This window comes from Bactrocera neohumeralis, chromosome 3 (assembly GCF_024586455.1).
Source record: "Bactrocera neohumeralis isolate Rockhampton chromosome 3, APGP_CSIRO_Bneo_wtdbg2-racon-allhic-juicebox.fasta_v2, whole genome shotgun sequence".
NCBI lineage: Eukaryota > Metazoa > Arthropoda > Insecta > Diptera > Tephritidae > Bactrocera > Bactrocera neohumeralis.
In genome coordinates, this window is record NC_065920.1 from 12,743,626 (window position 1) to 12,763,416 (window position 19,791).

General features: G+C 39.3%; 2 protein-coding genes across 9 annotated transcripts in view; one reads left to right on the top strand and one right to left on the bottom strand.

The window, feature by feature from the left end:
• Positions 1 to 19,791, bottom strand: part of LOC126752874 (protein eyes shut) — a 151,499-nt gene that overhangs the window by 94,820 nt on the left and 36,888 nt on the right. For all 4 annotated transcript variants that reach the window (XM_050463880.1, XM_050463878.1, XM_050463879.1 and 1 more), the window contains exon 2: positions 408 to 2,574. In XM_050463880.1, coding sequence (XP_050319837.1) covers positions 408 to 1,708 — 1,301 coding nt within the window. In that variant the 5' untranslated portion in view covers positions 1,709 to 2,574. The remainder of the gene's footprint in view (positions 1 to 407; positions 2,575 to 19,791) is intronic.
• The window catches only part of LOC126752878 (uncharacterized), a 158,913-nt gene that overhangs the window by 91,550 nt on the left and 47,572 nt on the right, over positions 1 to 19,791 (top strand). The gene's annotated exons all lie outside the window — the stretch shown is intronic.

Consider the following 19,791-nt stretch of genomic DNA (forward strand, 5'->3'; position numbering starts at 1 on the left):
ATGATTTTGTGCCAGATTGAGTGATTTGTACCAGATTAAGTGATTTAGACCAGTTTGAGTGATTTGTACTAGATGGAGTGGGTTGTTGTCTCGACTAATGCTGCATGACTGTACGAGGTGTAAGTGATCAGCAGTGAGAAGTGGTTAAAATTATGAGCTGTTACACACACATGTACTTGGGAAGAAAAGAAAAACGAATAAAAAATTCCATAATTGTGGAGGAGGATAAGGTTTTGTAAGAAATATGAAACTTTTAAGAAAAATTGGAACTTATAACGACTTGTGGTAACTCAAAAATATAAAAAAAAAATGAAAATTGAAAATGAAAAACCAACATAGCATTTGAGTAGGGAGGTACGTAGAAGGTATGTAAATAAGTATTGTATGAACACAATCTTTCCACTTACCTATTCAAGCCATCGATGCAGACACCGAAAACGCAAGGATTACTGAGGCAAGCGAACCCAGCTTGACCGCAGCCGAATGCAGCCAACAGGCAGAGCACGGGCAACAACCAAACAAAACCGTTTGTAATGCTGCTGCCGTTGTTGTTGTTGTTCATTTCACTGCTGGACGCATACTTTGACGAACGACAGCAGACGAAGTCTTCAACAGTGACGAGCGCTTGCTCCAGAAGTGTAGACCATCGAGCGCCAGCGGCACGTGTTGTTGTTGTGTTGGTTGTTGTTGGTAAAGCTGCAGGTGCGTAGGTGTTTGTAAGTATGGTAGACGTCTTTGTTGGAGTCAACGAACTGGCAGGTGCCAGAGCGGCGCCGGAGTTCGCTTCAGCGGCGCTCGGACTTGCGATAGCCGCTTCCAAAGATTTTCGTGTTCTCTTCGTATTGGCAACGATTGCTGCATTTACCTTTGGCGACGTAGTCAATTTGATTGAAACTGGCTGTGAGCTGGCTTTGATTTCTGTTTTGGTTGTTGTTGCTGCTGCTTTCGTTGCAATTTGACACTGCGAAGCTTCGGCGGCGGAGAGTGTTGCCTCAAATTCGGTCTTATCAGCTGCCGCTGCCGCTCCGTATGCAGACGGAGTTTGACGCCATTTGCTTTGCTGTTGTTGCATGTCGCGCTCTGCTTGCAGCTGCCCACCCGCTACTTGGCGCTCACTATGGCACTTCTGCTGCAACGCCGAGTGTGTTGCAAGCTTATATTTCATGTTGTTGCATAACTCTCTGCTAGCAGTGCCTCGGCGCTGCACTTGCTGTGACCCTGTATTTGTCGCCGGCGGTGCATTGCCCTCGCTTAGCTGCACAGCGCTTCGTTGGTACTTGCCACACGCCGGCATTTGGTTGGCGTTGACTGTGGCTGGCAGGCAGCTTGCTTGTCGCCTGCCAATATTCTCATTACTTATCGTTAACATTGCACTTGCACAATTGACGCAGCTCAGGGATTTACTGCTGGCGTTTTCGCTTCGTCGCTGATCGTCGTCGCCGCTGCTGTCGCTCAGCCGGTTAACGTCGACGTTGCAGCGTGTCATGTCAATGTTGCTGTAAAGAATTGTGTCACTATTTTTGTTGTTGCTGCTGCTTGTTCGCGCATTATCCACTGACGTCATGGCAACAGCGCTCGGCATTTTGCTTGGCGCGGTGGCACCTGCAGTCCCTGTCGCTCCTTGCGTCCGGCTTGTGTGCGCGCTGCTACGCGTCGTCTGTCGTTGCTTTGTTGTTGGCGCTGTTGGCAAGCGTCGCTTTTTGGTCATCTTCCTTTAAATTATCTCAAGTAATTCGCATTAAGGTCCGGCACACAATGCTGCTTTCAGTTGCAACTAAGAAGATGCGTGCGTCAAGCGGTCTCAGCGCCCAGCTCAATCTACTTTTTTATATAACTGTTGTTTTTGCTATTGTTGTTGCGCTCGCTGTCGCACTACTTATCAGTTGCGTCCGTTATTTATGTCCTCCACTGGCACTGCTTTTTGTGTGTGTTCTTGTTTTTGCTGCGCGTTGCCTCGCCCCACGGTCGATATTGATTGATTATGCTCTGCTGTTGCCCCCGTTGCTGTTGCTGTTGCTGTTGTAGCTCTTTCAGCTGCTGTTGCAATAGCAATATATCTGCTTGTTCTACTCCGCCCGCCCGCTCTGTGGCGCCCGGTCTTCGGCCACTTTAATGTGCTGCTGGTGTTGTTGCCACACAATTCCTTGTTGCCACAGTGTCGTTTATCTTTGTAGCTTGTTTCTTTTCGCTTTCCTCGCTGTTTTTGCTAGTGCTAGTGTTGTTGTTGTCGCTTTGGCAATGCTGTCGCACAATCCGCTTAAGTGTTTTATTAACTTTTATCGTTTGCGTAAATTGTTTATTTCCCTTTCGGGATACTCTGCGCGCTCTCGAGTTTTTGTTGCACTCTGTTTTTGCTGTTGTTTTCGTTCCCACTATGAACACTATATTGAACTGCTTGTTAGCGTCTTCTTTGCTACGCTCGTGTTTGTAGTTTCTCTGATATTGTTTTGTTACTCTTCGCCTCTCGCCTTTCTATCGCCGCACGCTTTGATCACTCATCGTCCTTGTGCTGGCAACATCAAAAGGATTTGCATTTTCGTTTATTACGTTTCGGCAAACAGGGCTGAATTCGCTCTGCAAATAAATGAGATTGAAATGATGCAATTCTGTATGCTTTGTTGTTGTAGTTAAAAAATATTCAAAGATTTTCAATGTCTTTTCATATATATTTAGTGAAAGATAGTAGGAGTCAAAAGAATTGTGGAGAATCATAAATAACAACAACAATTTATATCTTGTTACTATAAATGAGAAGAGTAGCTTCATTAGAAAAAAAAATTTAAGAAATTTTCTCACTTGAGTGAATCTTGTGAGCACATTGAGAGAGATTCAGAGGTAGGGATTGCGAGAAAAAAGATGTATAAAGAAAGAGAGGTAGGGATCGGGAGAAAGAATTTTGCTGAGAGAGAGAGGGAGAGTGTTATAAAAATTTATCTTTTGTGTGATCCTTGTAAGCGCATTAAGAGAGAGAGAGGTAGCGATCTGGAGAGAGGGAGAAGAGATAGAAGGATATTTTGAATTGCTCGCTGAACATTACTGAACCATTCCGAAAGTCAATATCATTTTACAATCTTTACTAACTGCTAACGACAATGTGCGTGCCGCGTCCATCTCGATTTTATTTTAGCTGACCGACGACATATCGGACTAAGCTTTTAGGTGTTTCGCAAAAGGTCAGGTTAGGTTAGGTGAATATGCTGATTTCTCTTCGATTCGAATAATCCCACTTGGACAGCAACAGACGCAGCCCATTGCGATGCCCAGAACTCCTAGGTATGAAGCAAAAAGACCGTCACATATCGACAAAACGCCTAGAGTCTGCCACAAATTTACTGAGGCGGCTGATATCAATTTCAGCCAATTCGCCGGGTTCGTAAAAAATATGGCAAACACGATGCCCCACCTTAGTCTGCTGAAAGCTAGCTAGTGGAGGAGAAATTGTATAGATGTTTCCATCTCATCTTACCCATTGCAACTTTGACAAGCTGTCTCCTCCAAACTCATTAGTCTCAGCGCTGAGCCAAAGAGACAGTGTCCAATTAGGACACCTTCCATTGCGGAGATGTGAGACTTGTTAAGAACTAGCAATCTCTCAAGTGCTGGGTGCTAACCAACGCGTGCTAAGCTTGATCCAGGCCGCGAATGCACGAAGACAGGGGAATCCAAAAAAAATAGCACTTTTGTACAGTTTTTGGCTTTGCTACGGTTTTGTAAAAGCAAATTACAACTTTTGGTGAGAGATCCAACAGCTTTCCAAAATTTCAGTAATAATAATATAAGGCACCCAATGCGCGTACACTATCTTCAACAGTAAGCTGCCATGACAGATTTTTATCAAGGATGAAGGCCAAGTACTTCACTTTTTCGACAGGTTGAAGTCGAGAGTCACCCCGAGGGAAGTATAAAGTCTGAGGCGAATTTCGCACAAAGACTGGACATAATGTGCTTACGTCTTTGTGGGTCCTCGCGAGGTCAATTCATTATCGGAGAATGACAACTTGGTGCAGTTTTGAGATACATGGGTGACATTATTCTCCTTTAGTTTTATGAAAATCAATCCATTATCGAAGTGTGGAATACAAATGTTGGTCCCTGCTACATTTTTCAATTTTCGATGACTCGTTCGAACATTTCAGTTTGTAACTGGCGTGACACGTGTGGTTTTGTTTCAAGGCCTGAATCGAAGCAGGATTGTCCACATAGACGTTAGACTTCATAGAAAAAAGTCTAACGATGTGATATCAGACGATCTTGGTGGCAAATAGGCCGGCGCAAAACGTGAAATTATCTTCTCACCGATGTGCTCTCTCAATAAATTAATTAATTGATGAGATGTGTGGGAAGTGGCGCCGTCTTGTTGAAACCAAATCATTTTTGAGGAAACATGGACCGATGAGTCCACCGCCGCACAAGCGCTTTTAAGCTCCAAAAGCCAGATAAAACTAGTCTAGAAAATGCTCGAAAATTTTTTACAGGCATTGGTGGTTTGATGGCAGGCAACAAGGGAAAAAACTCTTCTCTTTTAATTACTTTTTTCACAGCGAAACATTGGTTGGACTGCTGCGAATTTCCGCCAAAAATACAAATTATTTTGTTTCGCAAACTTCTCGTAAAATTCTGTGCCAGCTGCGAATCAGTGAAAAAAATTAAAAAAAAAAAAACATGATTCTAAACACTAATAAACTGTGTTTTTGTTGCAGGCAACTCAAACTCAGAGTTGTCAGCGTTTTTCTAGTGATAACGAGCATAGAAAGTTTGTGCCGCGCGAGGGCGGCCTGAAGGCAAAAGTTACGCGTTGACAAGATAAATGGCGATTTGACAATATGACCGGAAGGAGACAACAACGACATGCAGCAGCAGTACAAATCCACAGTAATTTGGATTACAACCACACTCATACACACGCGCACACGCTCAAAAACAGGCTACAACTGCTTTGTAATGCTGGTGATGAGCGCGTGAATTTCAGTACTTCGGTGCAGCAATGGCTTCTGGAGGACAGCGGACAATGTTGTCAATAAGTTGGGCAGTATTGGCATTAACAAGCTGATAAGTTGAGGAGAGGGCATACGTTTGTGATAGAAACAGTAAAATGGCGGGGATATTTGCAGAAAAGGCTTCTTTAACGGATGTTTTTTGAACTAAAATATGTGTTTAGGATTAGTAACGAAGAGCATAATATTTGTATTAGTCAAAAACCAAGAGTTGTCGGCCCATAATTCGGGCCTCTTTTTACGAATAGCTTAAATGATGTATAGCACTCAAATAATATTCCTTGTTGACAGTTTGTCGATCGGAAGGAATTCGGAGTGCATCATATCTCGATAATCGAAGAAAACTGTCAACAAAACCTTAATTTTTGACCTGCTTTGACGTGTTTTCTCGGATTCGGCTCACCTTTGCCACGATATTCGGCCGATTGATCGTCTGTTTTGGGGTCGTATGCATAGATGCAAGACTTATCGTCGGTAATGATACGTTTCAAGATATTCTGGTAGTCGGAAAGTATTGTTTCACTAATGCGATGCAGTTTTCCGGAAAAATTGCATGATTTTGGAACCAATAGTGCTTTCACTTTTCTTAGGCCCAAGTAATCTTTCTCCGCTATTCCAACGGTCCCAGTAAGATGTTGATCATTAGTTAATGCTGATGGCCGTCCTGGACGACATACAGACGAGGGATATATGGATGAGATAGGTCGCTTGTGAAGAGGCACAGTGAGCTTGGTTACGGATGGGTCGCTAGGAGATTTGGTTAGAGAGGGAGTTTTCTGAAAGGTATGTATTCTCCGTCAATCTCAGCTTCAGCTACCTGACCACTCTAGTTATTTTCAGGCCCAAGTGACTTCTTCCAAGGAAGCAGTAGACCTATTGCTATGAAGTGCATCCTCTTGCAGTGAGGTCAGTATCCACACCGAGAGCAGAGCGGCAATTCTAAGGCTAAGCTTGCTAACTGAGCGTTCAAAGCTAGTCAAGAAGTGTATGTCTTCATTAGCATCAAGAAACTATATCATCAGATTCGTTTGAGTGCCTGGGTACGGCAGAATGGCTGGAAATTGCAAAACCGAACAGCTGTCCACAGCGGAATGGTAGCGAGTTTGATCTACCTGGTATTTTGCGATCTAGCACAGAACCAATGGACCTCGAGTGCGCTTAGCAGGCGGAAATTGCCGCAGTACTAGAGGATCTGGTCATTGTCCATTGGCATTCATGTAGTAAGGCTAAAAATCTTATCGGACGCTAGCAAAAACTGATATTAGTCTTCTCAACAAAGGCTTCAAGCGCTTTGTTGAGTTATGAGAGCTTTGTGAACAATTTTATTGGAGTTCTAGGTACCACACCGAAGCTATAAGTTCTCAAGTTAGATCCTTGCTAGACTTTATCTCTTAACCTAATCTAATCTTTCCTTTGCAAGAAGCTCCTCATCTGAAGTAATCGCTTATATCCCACTATAGAATATGGCTGCAATCCAAAGTGATCGATGATATTTTTTACTCAGAAATTTCGCTTATATAATTTAAATATATTTACATTTCCATAAAAAATTCATACCGACACACAGAGCTTTAAGCTCTGGTAAACTCATCAATCTTGCATGGCATCTATGGTTTTCTTGTTGTTTTTACTGCAAATTTGCATTCGCTGTCAAAAAATTTAATTCAACTTCTTCCCAACAAAGTAGAAAATTTATTGATTTCACGGCACGCCGCACAATTTCGACGCTCCCTCAAGCCTGACCAAAGGAGAGGAATAAGTAAATCAAAAACAAAAGCAAAATAAATGAACGATAAAACTTAAATTGAAAAATAAAAGGAATGGAGCAGCGAAAAGCCACAAAAGAAATATTTTTGCAGCGAAGACGAGACACCGAGGGACAATCACATCAACGCAGCTGATCCACAAGCTACCGCAGCTACCCCATCTACCATAGCTGCATGAAATCGAAGGCCGCAGCGCGTAACAAAAGCCCGAAAGAGGCAGCAGTGGCTTGAAATATTGAGGGGAGATCTATGCAGTTGTGCATGTGTGTGTGTTTGTGCGCGTTCCTTTGGAATTTTTGAATTTTTCGAACCCGTTCTTACATCCTTCCGACCATTCGATAACTCGCTCACACGCCAGCTGCACGTATGATTTACGATTTTAATTTTTGTCATGAGAAGATTTGATGCAGCCACAGCTGCTCCTGCTCCTCGTCGACTTTGCTTGGTTGCGGTTTCGGCACATTGCCCCGAAAAACAATTCTCATCGGTCTTTGTGTTGATGTCCTTCGAAGAGATCTTCAGCTTTGCATGAATTATTTGTCAACAGCATGGCGGGTGGCCTTGACGTCAATGAAGCTGGCAATGCTGGCAAACCGTTGCGGATGATAGGTCAGAACGCTTGAATAACTCGCAGCAGGGTGGCGTTTAACTATATATAGATGTATGTAAATACTCGTAGTGGGTTTTGTGCAGTAAATTCTTCGCCTTGTAGCAGTATCTGTGAGAATTGCAGACTTAGCTTGAACAAGAAATTGCTTTATTATATACTCTGTAATTAAGTTCAGCAAGTGAGGGGGTGTTAAGAGTCAAACTGCTTCTTTGAACATGGCATATCTGAAGCTCTGATTCATAACAGATTTATTAGGTCTAAGGCTTGATTAATGAAATTTCAAGGCGGCTTTTTTTATATCATAGAGTTTGGTCGATGGAGAATATTTTTTTACTTGATCCTCTTTAAACTGTTTACATATTAAGACGGAGATCACTATCTGGGATAGAGTTTGCAGATATTCATTTGCTTAATTTTTTTCACTTGGTGGCAACTCTATTTAAAAATATTTCTAGATTCAAAACTTTGGAGGTTTTCTTAAATCGCTACGTTTGGTAAAAATTTTAAATATTATTTTCGATTTTGCTTATCAAATAAATGGCAACTCTCGATATAATTTTAATTAAAATCGCTTCGATTTGTTTCTATAAGTTTTCTTTTACTTTTTCCGCTGGAATAGAGTTTTGTAATATTCCGCTAACCTTAGATTTTTACTGGGTGGCAACTCTATTTAAAAATATTTCTAGACTCAAAATTTTGAAGGTCTTATTACCCGATACATTCGGCGAAAATTTCGATATATAATTTTAAAAATTTTATTTGCTTCAACTTTTCAATAATATGGCAACTTTTTGTCGATATAGTTTTTAATAAAATCTCCTCAAATTGTTTGTATAGGCCTGTTTTTTACGTCTCCGCTTGTAATAAATTTGTGTAATATTCCTTTAATAAAAAAGTTTTTTTGGTGGCAACTCTATTCTAAAATATTTTTAAAGTCAAAGTTTTCAGAGGGTTTCTTAAATTCCTACGTTTGGCGAAAGTTTCAAATATTTTACACGATTTTACTTTTCAGTAAGCTGGCAACCCTATGTATGTCGATATAATTTTTAGCTATGTTTTCTTGTATTGTTTCTTAAAGCTTCCTCTTACGTCTTTCGCTGGCATACTTGTTTATAATATTTGTTTCACTTTCAAATTTTTCTCTTGGTGGCAACTCCATTCTGAAATACATGTCTTAATTAAGGTGTTCAAAAATTATTTATTGATAGGTTTGTGCTGTTTCAATGGCTTGTGTAGGAGGAGAGTAGCTATCCTGTATCCGAAAATCCATATTCCAGGCACTAATATGGAAGATAGAGTTTCCTATAATTGTAACAGAGTCCTATATTTCAATTCTTGTGAAAAGCTAAACATAGTAACCCGAACCACGACTTCTAAGGAAATAGGTGTGGTCGTGCTCGCGCTGCGCCAACTAAACAAGTAGCTCTCGTATATATTTTTAGGATCTACATATACATATATAAAGTATATATCACAGCTCTAGTAAATGCCCCAGTAAGGCAAAATGCATACCGTTATGTTCTACTACCACATATGTAGTTTTGTATATGGTAGTATGGGCAGCCATGAATGCTTTCCTCTCTGTAGTGGCACTCCGTATTTGTTGACAATGGAAAGCAAGTCAAAGACCACAAAATGAAGTAACATGCGGTTTAATTGTTCTTTTATGTCCTTTCTTCCCCTTGTACACTTATATTCTTATTGTGGTTTTATTATGTGTACTCTGATTGTTTGTTGTTGTGTTTTGTTGCTGTGTTTTTTTTTTCTTGCATTTGCGCTTTGGTCAACGCAAGCAAGGCGACAGCAAAAACTCATGGACTAAGTGGTGACCTGCCGCAGCAGCTTTGTGTGTGTGTGTATGGCTTTGAGTGTATTTGCGTGTGCCTTTGAGTGTGTGCGTTTGAGTATTTATACAAATGTTTTTGTATGTATATGCTTATAAACATTTCAATTTAGAATAAATTGAATGATGCAGCTTTTAGGAAATTGTCCCTGTGCTTTCATATACAGTTGCATAACAAATTTATTTATTTCACTATGCATGTGTATATGTTAGTGTGTGTGGATTCGTAAATGCTTTGGTATTTTTGCAAGCTATTCTCCATGCACTTACTCCATTTTACAGTTAGTTGTGAGGCACATTGAAGTGTTACATGTGTCAGGGAGAGTGAAATGTGCCAAGCGCAAAGGTCTCCGGAATTCACAGAACACACACAAACACATGCATAAATACACTTACATACATATTTGAATATTTTTTAAAAAGTCACAGACAAAAGCAACATTTCTATATTTCTAAAAATATTTTGCTCTCATTTTCCGTTTCTCAAATTAGCAGAAACAACATTTGCTTGCCAAAATCAAAACAACCGTTATATATGTAAACTGTATACAAATTCAGTTGGCTTTATAATCTGCGCTGCCCAAAATCACCTTCCGCACAGCAATCAAAAATTTAGGTGCTGGTTACCAAGCGTTATTACCACATATCATCAGCAGCTTGGCCAGCTCCATTGTTGTTGCTGTGCGTGAGGCAGTTGCTCTGTATGTGTGTGTGTGTATATGAAAAGCTTTACTCACTGTTCGGAAAATCTGAAATTTTGTCCAATTGTTACAGTTAATATAGTGACCTATTTTGTGTTGTGGTAGTGTGTACCCCCCAAAATGCGTCATGGCGTCATGAAAGGACCTGCCAATTTGAAGTGCCTGGTTGTATTGAATGAGCGAACGAATGAGTGATGATGGTAAACAATGACAGCGTGTTATGTAATAATGTGTGTACATGTGCGAGTTTACTTTGTTAAGTTTATTGTTGTATATAAGTGTATTGTAGGTTATGTAAGTGCCTTGTAGTGTGTTGCAAAAGTAAAGGTACCACAGGTTAATTTATTGTTTTTTTTTGTCAATTTCTGTTTTCATGGAAAAAATTCGTTCAATAATTCCTGCTGCATTTTTCTGGATTCATAGAACAGGAATCGATTTCTGGATGCATCATATCGATAAAATGTTATCGAAATAAAATAACTTTTTCGTTATCCAGAACAACACTCTATGAGTTTTCGTCGTACCAAATATTGAAAACATGTTATAGGAATATAATAACTTTTTTACAACACATCGATAAGTTGTCTCGATGAATAATATCGATAACATGCTTTCTAAATATAATAAATTTTTTTGGAGTTGTATAAAAGTAATCGATAAGTTTTATGGACGCATCAAATCGGTAACATATTATCGCAATATCTTTATTTTTTTCCAGAACAATAATCGATACGTTTCCTTGATGCATTATATCGATAACATGTTATCGAAATAAAGTAATTATAAAATAACTTTTTCGATTTTTAGAACAACATTTGCTAAATTTTCTTCATACATCATATCGATAACATGTTATCGAAATATAATAATGTTTTTCTTGAACAGCAATCGATAAATTTTCTTGATGTCGATGATGACGTTAACGAAATATAATAACTGTATTTTTTATTTATCGATATTTTTATTTTTTTTATCGACATAAAATAAGAAATATTATATGAAGAAATTAGGTATACAAATTGGTTACATTAACTTAATTGAAGAAAATTTACGATCGACAAGCTTTCAAGAAAGTGTCCAGACTTCATAAAAATCTACTGCAGTATATTTTCTGTTTTTACCAAAACTCGTTACTTGTTAAATTAATCGATAACTTTACTTAAAAAATTAATCATAAATAGCTTAACCCTTTTTACCATCGACATGCTTTCACAAATTTTCGCATATTTAACATAACTTTATTTCACAATTTTCCAAAAATGGATTACTTGTGAAATTTATCGATAACTTGATTAAAATAATTCGTAACGAAACAATATTTATTTATTTTCTATTGTATGTGAGCAACCAAAAACGAGGATTAAATAATGAGCTTTGAACTTTACTAAGACTTTTAACATTTTAACATATAATCGATAAATTTTAACGATATATTTTATCTATAAGAAATATGGATTAATCGGGTTATTAAATTTCTTGTTGAAATGTTTGATGGAACGGTGAAAAGTTACAATTTCATTACACATATAAATGTATCTATTATCGATATATCTTATTGGTAAAGTATATCGATATACACATATTTTAAGTTGAAACTGACTATTTCACCAAAAATTACAATTACTCTAATTATATATAGAAAAAATGTATCTATATATATCTCTTTTTACCATATATATTTATCGATATATATAATCGGTAAAATATAATGATATAAGTATATCTTAAAGTGAAAAAAAATTACAATTCTATTAAAAATTTATTATAAGTCTTTCTTTAACCGTATTTATCTATTTATCGAAGATACATATATCGGTAAAATACATATATCGACAGATATTTTCAAATTGAATTTGAAGGAAAAAATTACACAACCATTTAAATTATGTATATCCACGAGAGCATGTTATTTACTAAATTTATCGAAATATGTCGTTGGTAAAAAATATCGATATAAAGTCTTCGGTATAAATTTATCGATAAAAATTTAATTTATATTTTCACATTACCAACGCCATATATAAGCTGCTAAAAAAAATTATTCTGCAAACAGAGTCTACTATCGAAATCTTAAGAAAATCAATTTTTTTTTAAATTAATCGCAATTTTTTCATAAGATATATCTACATATATTCACATACGATATAATAATCAAGAAAAAATTAATTTGGTGATTCAGTTTCCACCATAAACTCACAACCAATATACATTTTCTTTAACTCCTGTTGGCGCTTAGGACCAAAAACCGTTACTATTTCAGAAATCTCAAAAAAATTTACTTGAATTTCGCCAGGGTTGCCAACTTTGGTAATCAGTGCAATTTCCGAAATTTAAACAAAAAGCTTTCTTCTATTCAAAAAGAACCTACAATCTCTCAACTTCAACTTCAAGACAAACCAACAAAAAAGTGGCAGTGAACAACAAAAACGCTGCTTCGTGACGTCAACAAATGAGAGCAACTTCTTCAACTTCACTGCACTTTCGGTGTCTTAGAAGTTTGCGCTACAACCATTAATAGTGCAGCGAGTATAATAAAGCAGCGTTACGCTCAATTTACGCTCAACCACCTGCGGCTGACATAACGGCAACGGTGGCAACAACAATTTGCAAGCAAATCCTTAGGTATTTAAGCAAAAATGGTCAAATTTATTATGCTTACTAGAGTATTAAGCACAAAAATGGCCAAATGGACGTGGCACATACATATATTTGTTTATATATATGTGCATATATACATATATACAAATTTAGGTACAAAGAAACAGTAACTAAGAGAGCAGAGGCCATGGTCCGGGGTAGCACTTACGGAAAATCATTAATTTGTGCATGGCATTTCACCACAAACCACAGATGGTAATGAAACAAAATGCTGGAAACAGTCGAAGTAAAGGAAATGTGTAAGGATTACTTTGAAAATGAAGAGGTAGTAGTAGAAGGGAGAAAGAGCGTGAGTGAGATTAATAACGATTTTAATTTGGAGCACTTGTGCTTTTGTGTATTTGTTATTTGTGTGCATTCATAACTAAAACACAGGTGTAAATTGACAGAATATAAATACCGTTTTATAAGAGGGCAGGCTCATAAGAGAGTATTTTTAAAGGCACTCTCGCTTAAATCGAGACAAATTTTAAAGAAAGTGAAATATAATGATAAGGTAATCGACACTGCCCATACTACATGCTACAAAAAAGAGAAAGAGAGATAAGCCTTTTTTCTTAAGGGAAAAGAGAGAGAGAACAGACTTTTTTATTTAGGGAAACGAGCAAATAGTTAGATGGCAAAGAGCGTAGAGTGAAGATTACAGATTAACACCATATTGATTTAGCCATGTTCGTCCGTCTGTTTATACATATTTGAACCAGTCTCCCAGTTTTTGAGAAAACGGTCTCAAATTTTGCACACGATCTGCTCTCTCCAATAAACTGCTAATTGGTCGAAAAGGTCGATATCGGATCACTACAGCGTATAGCCTCCATATAAACTGAATGATCGGAATCAAGTGATTGCAGGGAAAACTTCTGCATGTTGCGAGATATCTCCATGAAATTTATTGTGGATTATTGCCTAAAGCAACTATGCAATCTCCGAAGAAATTCTTCAGTTTGGAAGACTATAACATATACTTGCCATATAAACTGAACGAACGGAGTCAAGTCCTTATTTGGGCAATTATTTTATTTGAAGAGATATCTTCGCGAAATTTGGCATGTGTTTTCGTTCAACTTTTCGCTATAATCCCCAAATTTATTGTTCAGATCGGGTCAGTATACCTTATAGCTGCCATTCAAAATGATCCATAAAAATCAGGATAAATATATTTGTATATCTTTTTATGCTATTAAAACTGCATCTGTGAAGGGTATTATAGCATGTAATGTTTTTTTTTTTTGTTTATACATATGTTGTAATATGTGAAAATTATAGGAAGGACGTGAGAGAATTATTTTTATAACTCGAAACCTCGCCACAGACATTGCTTCTTTATCTTTTTTTAGAAAATATACGCCCTGACTGTACTGATTTAACAAGCAGGCCTCGTAAATATTAAATGTGACAAAAATAATGGAATATTCTAAACTACATACACAAATTTGAGCCTTTGTTGACACGCGCTCAGCTGAGTATACAATCTAAATACGATCTAAATCACCTGAGAATCCAGTGTAATAAATGTTGAAAATCCCACGCAATTATTTCCATTCAAACACTAATACCGTTGAATTAAATTAAATGTCAGCTGCGCCTCGAATGAGCAACTGCCGCAACTGACGCCGTCAGTTGTGTCTGACGTGCGACGCTTGGGGACACAAATCAACACATCGTCAAGCCGAGTTGACGCCGCTGGCACTTTGGCAGCAAAATGCTAAGCAAATGTGCACACTGTTGTTGTTGTACAACCATCAGCAGCAATAAATGCGGCTGCAGCGTCGAGCTACCTGAAGAAGTGCGCACCTGAGCGCCAACACATAAACACCCACGACATACAATGTCGTTAATCAAATACACATACAGACACATATAAACATAGCGACACATATTCAGCGTTGCATTAACGGCGTGCGCATTGAACATGAGGCTATTAAGTAATTTATGATAGCTTTAGCACCGCTGCTGCCACACAAGGCGCGGAGTAGCGCATAGCATAGGTAAGTGTTGGCATACTTTTAGGCGCGCGGGCGCACGCTCGCACACAATACAAGCCACAAATGACAACAATAAAGAGCAATTTACGTAAATGCATACAACGAGGCACAGACAATGTGAGCACTTAAGCTGGAAGCAGAGTATAGTGAAGTTGGAGTAGCGTACTCGTTGCGGCCGCGTGAAGGGGGAGTAAGAGTGGAAATGTATATGTGTGTGTGTGTGAAGGCGCTGAATTTTTCTGTGTCAACTATCAAAAGACTGCCGCCACATAACTTATCAAAATAAAGTGAAACATTTGAAAGGTCATAAATGCGCAGAGCAACAACCACACAACTGCTAAAATTGCTTACGGACTACACCCAAGCCACACACAAACACACACTCAGTAATTTTATATTCCAAAAGAATTTAGTTGAATCAATTAATTTAACTGTCATTGCTGACAGGCAGTCACTGAAGGCTTGTTACCCTAGCAGTTTGGCCTACTTTCAGGCGCAGCGGCGCGCTAATGGCCGTCTAAAGGGATTTGTAGTTGCCAGCAGTTGACAAATGCATAGAAAATTAAACATGTGTGTGTTTAACTAAATATGCAACACGACAATACCAGCTTTAACTCGTTTGAAGAGCTAAACTACATTTTTTCCATTATTTTTTTAATTTAATTTATTTTTTATCGATTTTTTTTTGTTTTTTAACGCCCATACATAATTGCATTCGCGTGCTGACCCAACATATGAGCTTACACTTACTCTAATCCATTTTAATAAGCGCTTGCCAGTGAGCTGATAATTCGTTTTGATAGGAAAATTGCGGTGTTAAGCTGGATTTAATTTGATAGACTTTGCTTTAAGTGGTTGTTGTGATTTACAGAGCAAATAAATAAGTAATTGGAATGTTTGAAATAATGTATATATTCACTCTGAGTCAGAAGGATCTCGCAGTGTCACAAGTTTTGGTTGTTGACCAGCGTTTGATGGATGAGCTTACTGGAGGTCAGACGCTAGTTAGAAGACACTGAGAAAGTGAGCCACTTCCAATCGAAAGAAATAGGAGAAAGGGTACACTGTAAGCTCATCGGTTGAAACTGCACTGTATGTATATGATGTATGCTCTGCATCTAGTGCTACTTTGATGGCAGCCACTTCTGCTTGAAAGACGTTACAATGGTCTGTTAGTCTGAAACAGAGTTAATGGAGGGCTCGCGACAGCAGACTCCACGACCCACTCTTCCTTCTAACTTCAATCCATCCATGGAAAAGATCTCTGCGTCCCTTCTCCAACGGCCTCGAGCCGCCCACAAACCAAACTCCTCGCAGATGTGATGTGTGAGGTGATAAGGAATCGCGAAATGAAGGTTCTGCGATGCAGTGATGTAGATTATAAGGAATGCAATCGAAACAGTTGAGCATTTCAGTATGGAAGCGGCTAGTTAGTTACTTGGATATTGAATTCGGTGGTTTGAAAGGATGGTTTTACTATGTGTTTGATAGGAGTTGATAGGAAGGTTTCTACTATGAGAAGTTCTTCGTTGGTCTGTCTCTTAATTCGGAGCTGCTGTACAGTTCAAGATTGAATCGCCTCTAGCGATTTTCCAGAAGCGGCCAATAGAAGATGAATTGTGTTGCATCAGAACAACATTAAGCTATAATACATATCGACAGTGTGGCTAACACTAGTGGCCCTAGCCAAAGTAGGATATTTCTACCAGCCAAGGTCAGCTAGTCAATACGGGGGGTCAGCCCTGCCACAAAAAAGATGTGTCAATAAGGCAAATGCAGTGTCCAGTTTATGCGCCATTAGAGTGACCTGTGAGTGGTTCATGGTTTCTCATGAAGCGAACAGTATCATTTCTGGTCATATGCCGCCAGATTTAATGGCATCAGAGCTAAGTAGAGCCTATTAAAAATCTAAAGCTACGAATAGGAGTCTAATGGCTGACGAGCGAAAAAAGGAGCGACAAGCGAGCCTCGATGAGCGGCAAAGACAATCAGATGCGGCAGAAAAAGGAAGATGGACACACAGACTGATGAAGAACGTACCAGCCTGAGTTGAGAGAGAACACGGGTAGACAGACTTTTATCAAACACAGTTTTCCATGACAATCAGATTGAACATATTTTTTGTCGCCATTGCGGCCACAACAAAAAATATGTTCACTGTGCACCAGTGCTGATGAAAACGCGAGTATATCTTTTTCTCCTGCTCGGGATATGTAGTAGGGAGAACTACCTTGCGACGAATGACAAACCAAAAGATGCCCGACAACATCATAAGTCGCATGCTGCAATCAAAGTTGGTATGGGCGAAAATAAAGGAGTGGGCTGCAATAGCGATCCAAGAACTCAGTATAAAAGAACGGCAGTTGAGAATCTTAAGACTAGCTGAATATTCCCGCAGGGAGCTTATGAAGAGGCATTCTTTCCCAGCTTGCTTAACGGCGGTGCCGCAGGTTCATAGACAAGCTAAAGCAGCCGGATTTAAGGGTTTAGTACGTTGACGTACTGTTCCTCAACTGAGGGTGATCCCGAAAGGGTATTTCTTTTAACGTGCATGCTGCCTTTTCACAGCGGCAGCATCTGTAGAATATTCCCATTCCGAAACCAAAAAAATAAAAAACGCCAGAAACTCCGGCAGCTTAGTTGTGAAATTGTTAGGCATCCACCTTAAAGCCTGGACCTCAGAAAAGTTATTTATTAGCTACTTACTTTGTATTTCTGTATATGGCAATTAATTTTGCTGTTGACAAACTCACATCAAAAAGAGCTTATGATCGAATCAGTCAAGTGTTTGCTAATAGATACCGAGTTTTGTATGGCGGCGTCACTATAATACCCACAAAAAGGCAACAAGCTATCGAACAAAGTGAGGATGTATTTGAATTAAATCGGATCAATCTTCCTGTGCTAAGTAAAACCTTCAGTTTAATGCAAAAATAATGAATTTATTTTTACCAGACCCTTATGTTCACACTCACACACATCAACGCAGATAGCTGCTCACTTGCGGTCTAAACGATATTTATGTCACTATTAGCCGTCTTCAAGTGTTGGCAAGCTTTTAAAAATTGCTGCGAGTAAAACTCATAAGCACAACTAATGTCCGAACGATGAGCAAGCTCACACACACACACACATACACGCATGAATGTTATCAGCGCTTACAGCCACATAGACAAGCACACACATCAGTAAGCCATGTCATCAGTGATATGAATCAAGTGTGCCATTTAAGGTCACTTGGGAGTGCAAAATAAATAGAATGAGATAGATTTTCCGGAAAAAAGCAAAGCCAAAGTATTTTATGTGGGAAAGCGTATTGCGCACAAAATTTACTGCGGAAACGCAAGCTTCACTGCATCCGTTATTTTGTTTTAGTTTTCCGTCAATTTTTTGTCGTCGTCTTCGTGCAAATATGGTGCGCCAACATCATTAGTAGTGGCAACAAAAGCGCTGTGTGACGCTTGCCGGCTGCCATAGTGACTAACGCTTCACACGAGGCTTCAATATGTGTGGGTGGGTGTGTGTGTGTTTGTGCTGCTGCTGCTTGGCTTAGCTGCTTATTTGAGTTAGACGCGCTTTGTAGTTTCCGCTCATACTTCAAATCCTTAGCACATCCTTTTGCCTGACCTTCGCTGGGGTCGCGCACAAGTGGCGCGTGTAATTTGCGGTGCTGTTCAAGCGTCCATACACACACAACAACATACAGAGATGAATAACAGTCAACACACACACACTTACTATTGAGAGGAATAAAAGCGCTTGCTTGCAATCGGCCAGTCCATCAGCTGCTCATGTGTCAGCAAGCTTAGCGAATCACCCGCCGCTGAGAGCTCGGCGCGCAATACACACGTACTGTCTTGAGTGCATGGAACTGTACAAACACATGTTTGTTTCAGTGCGAGTGTGTGTGTGTGTGTGCGTGTTTGCTTTAGCTCAGAAGCCAATGCACGCTTGAGTGCTTGCAACAGCTGCTGCCGCTCAAATGTTTGCCAACGCCATTGTTTTTGCCGTTGTTGTTGTTGTGCTGCTGTCATGCTATTTTCTAAGACGCCACTTGCAAGTTAATGCGCAATGCGTCTGTCTGTCCGCGTGTCCGCCAGCCCGCCTACTCGCATGTGCATGTGTGTCTGCAGCCGCGTTGTTGGTATTTATCTTGAGGATTTAAGTTGTATGCTTTAGATAAACACACAAATACAAGCACACATATACACAAACACACATATTGCGCTTTATATGAACATACACACACAGCCGCCATACTCTCCACACTCTTTTAGTAGCTTGATGAGCATGCGGGTCTATGCTTTCTCGTTGAGCTGCCGCTTAAGTTCTAAATCCTCTGCGTACTTTCGCGCTTATCTGTCGCTTACGCTTCCGTCGTCATTTGTCGGCCTCGCCTCCGCGCGCTCCCCTCTAGCGACCATTTAAACTCAAGTATTTCGTGTTCATTGAAACGCGCGCTCGGCCCTTGCTGCCGCTTACACCAGCGTGTTGCCCTCCAGCGCCGCGCCCTTTCGACTTTTGCCTCTTGGCTTATGGCCTGCGAAATGCTCATTATTTGTTTGTTGTTATTGGCCACACAATTGTTTCACCCGCCATTTGTTCGCATTAGCCGATCATTTTGTTTATTTTCACTTCTTTTTTTGGCTGGCAATATTTTGCACATTTAAGTTGCTATTGTTTGCACGTTTAGCTGGACGCTTCGCAACGGATACGGCGCTTAAGCGGAAGTGGAGCGGCAAGTGGAGTGGCTTTGTTAATTCATGGCAGGAATTCAATTTGAACGCAGGAATTTAAGATTTTATTCAATTTCGATTATATATTGATATAGACACAGCTGTAAAAAAGATCTACAAGTCTACTTTTAGGCACTCAGCCGCGTTCTTTGAATTTTTTGTACATCTTCGGGTGAGAAATTATTATCAATTGACTGAATAAAATATTTATTGCTAAAAATAACTTCGTCGTTTAATTTCACGCCCAAGCAAAGGAGAGTCTCCAAGATAAAAGAGCGAAAGTTACGAAATCGAAACTGGGAACACTGACGGCTTGATCAAATTGGCAAAACATGTTTTCTGCCATCCGAAATATATTGGTATATGAAACTTCCACAGTTGAAAGTATTTTTTGTTTTTTGTATTTTTTTGTAAAGGGTTGCCACCTTTAGCAATTGAAATTTGCTAAAAGTATTTTCTGCCATCCGAAATATATTGGTGCATGAAATTTATACAGTT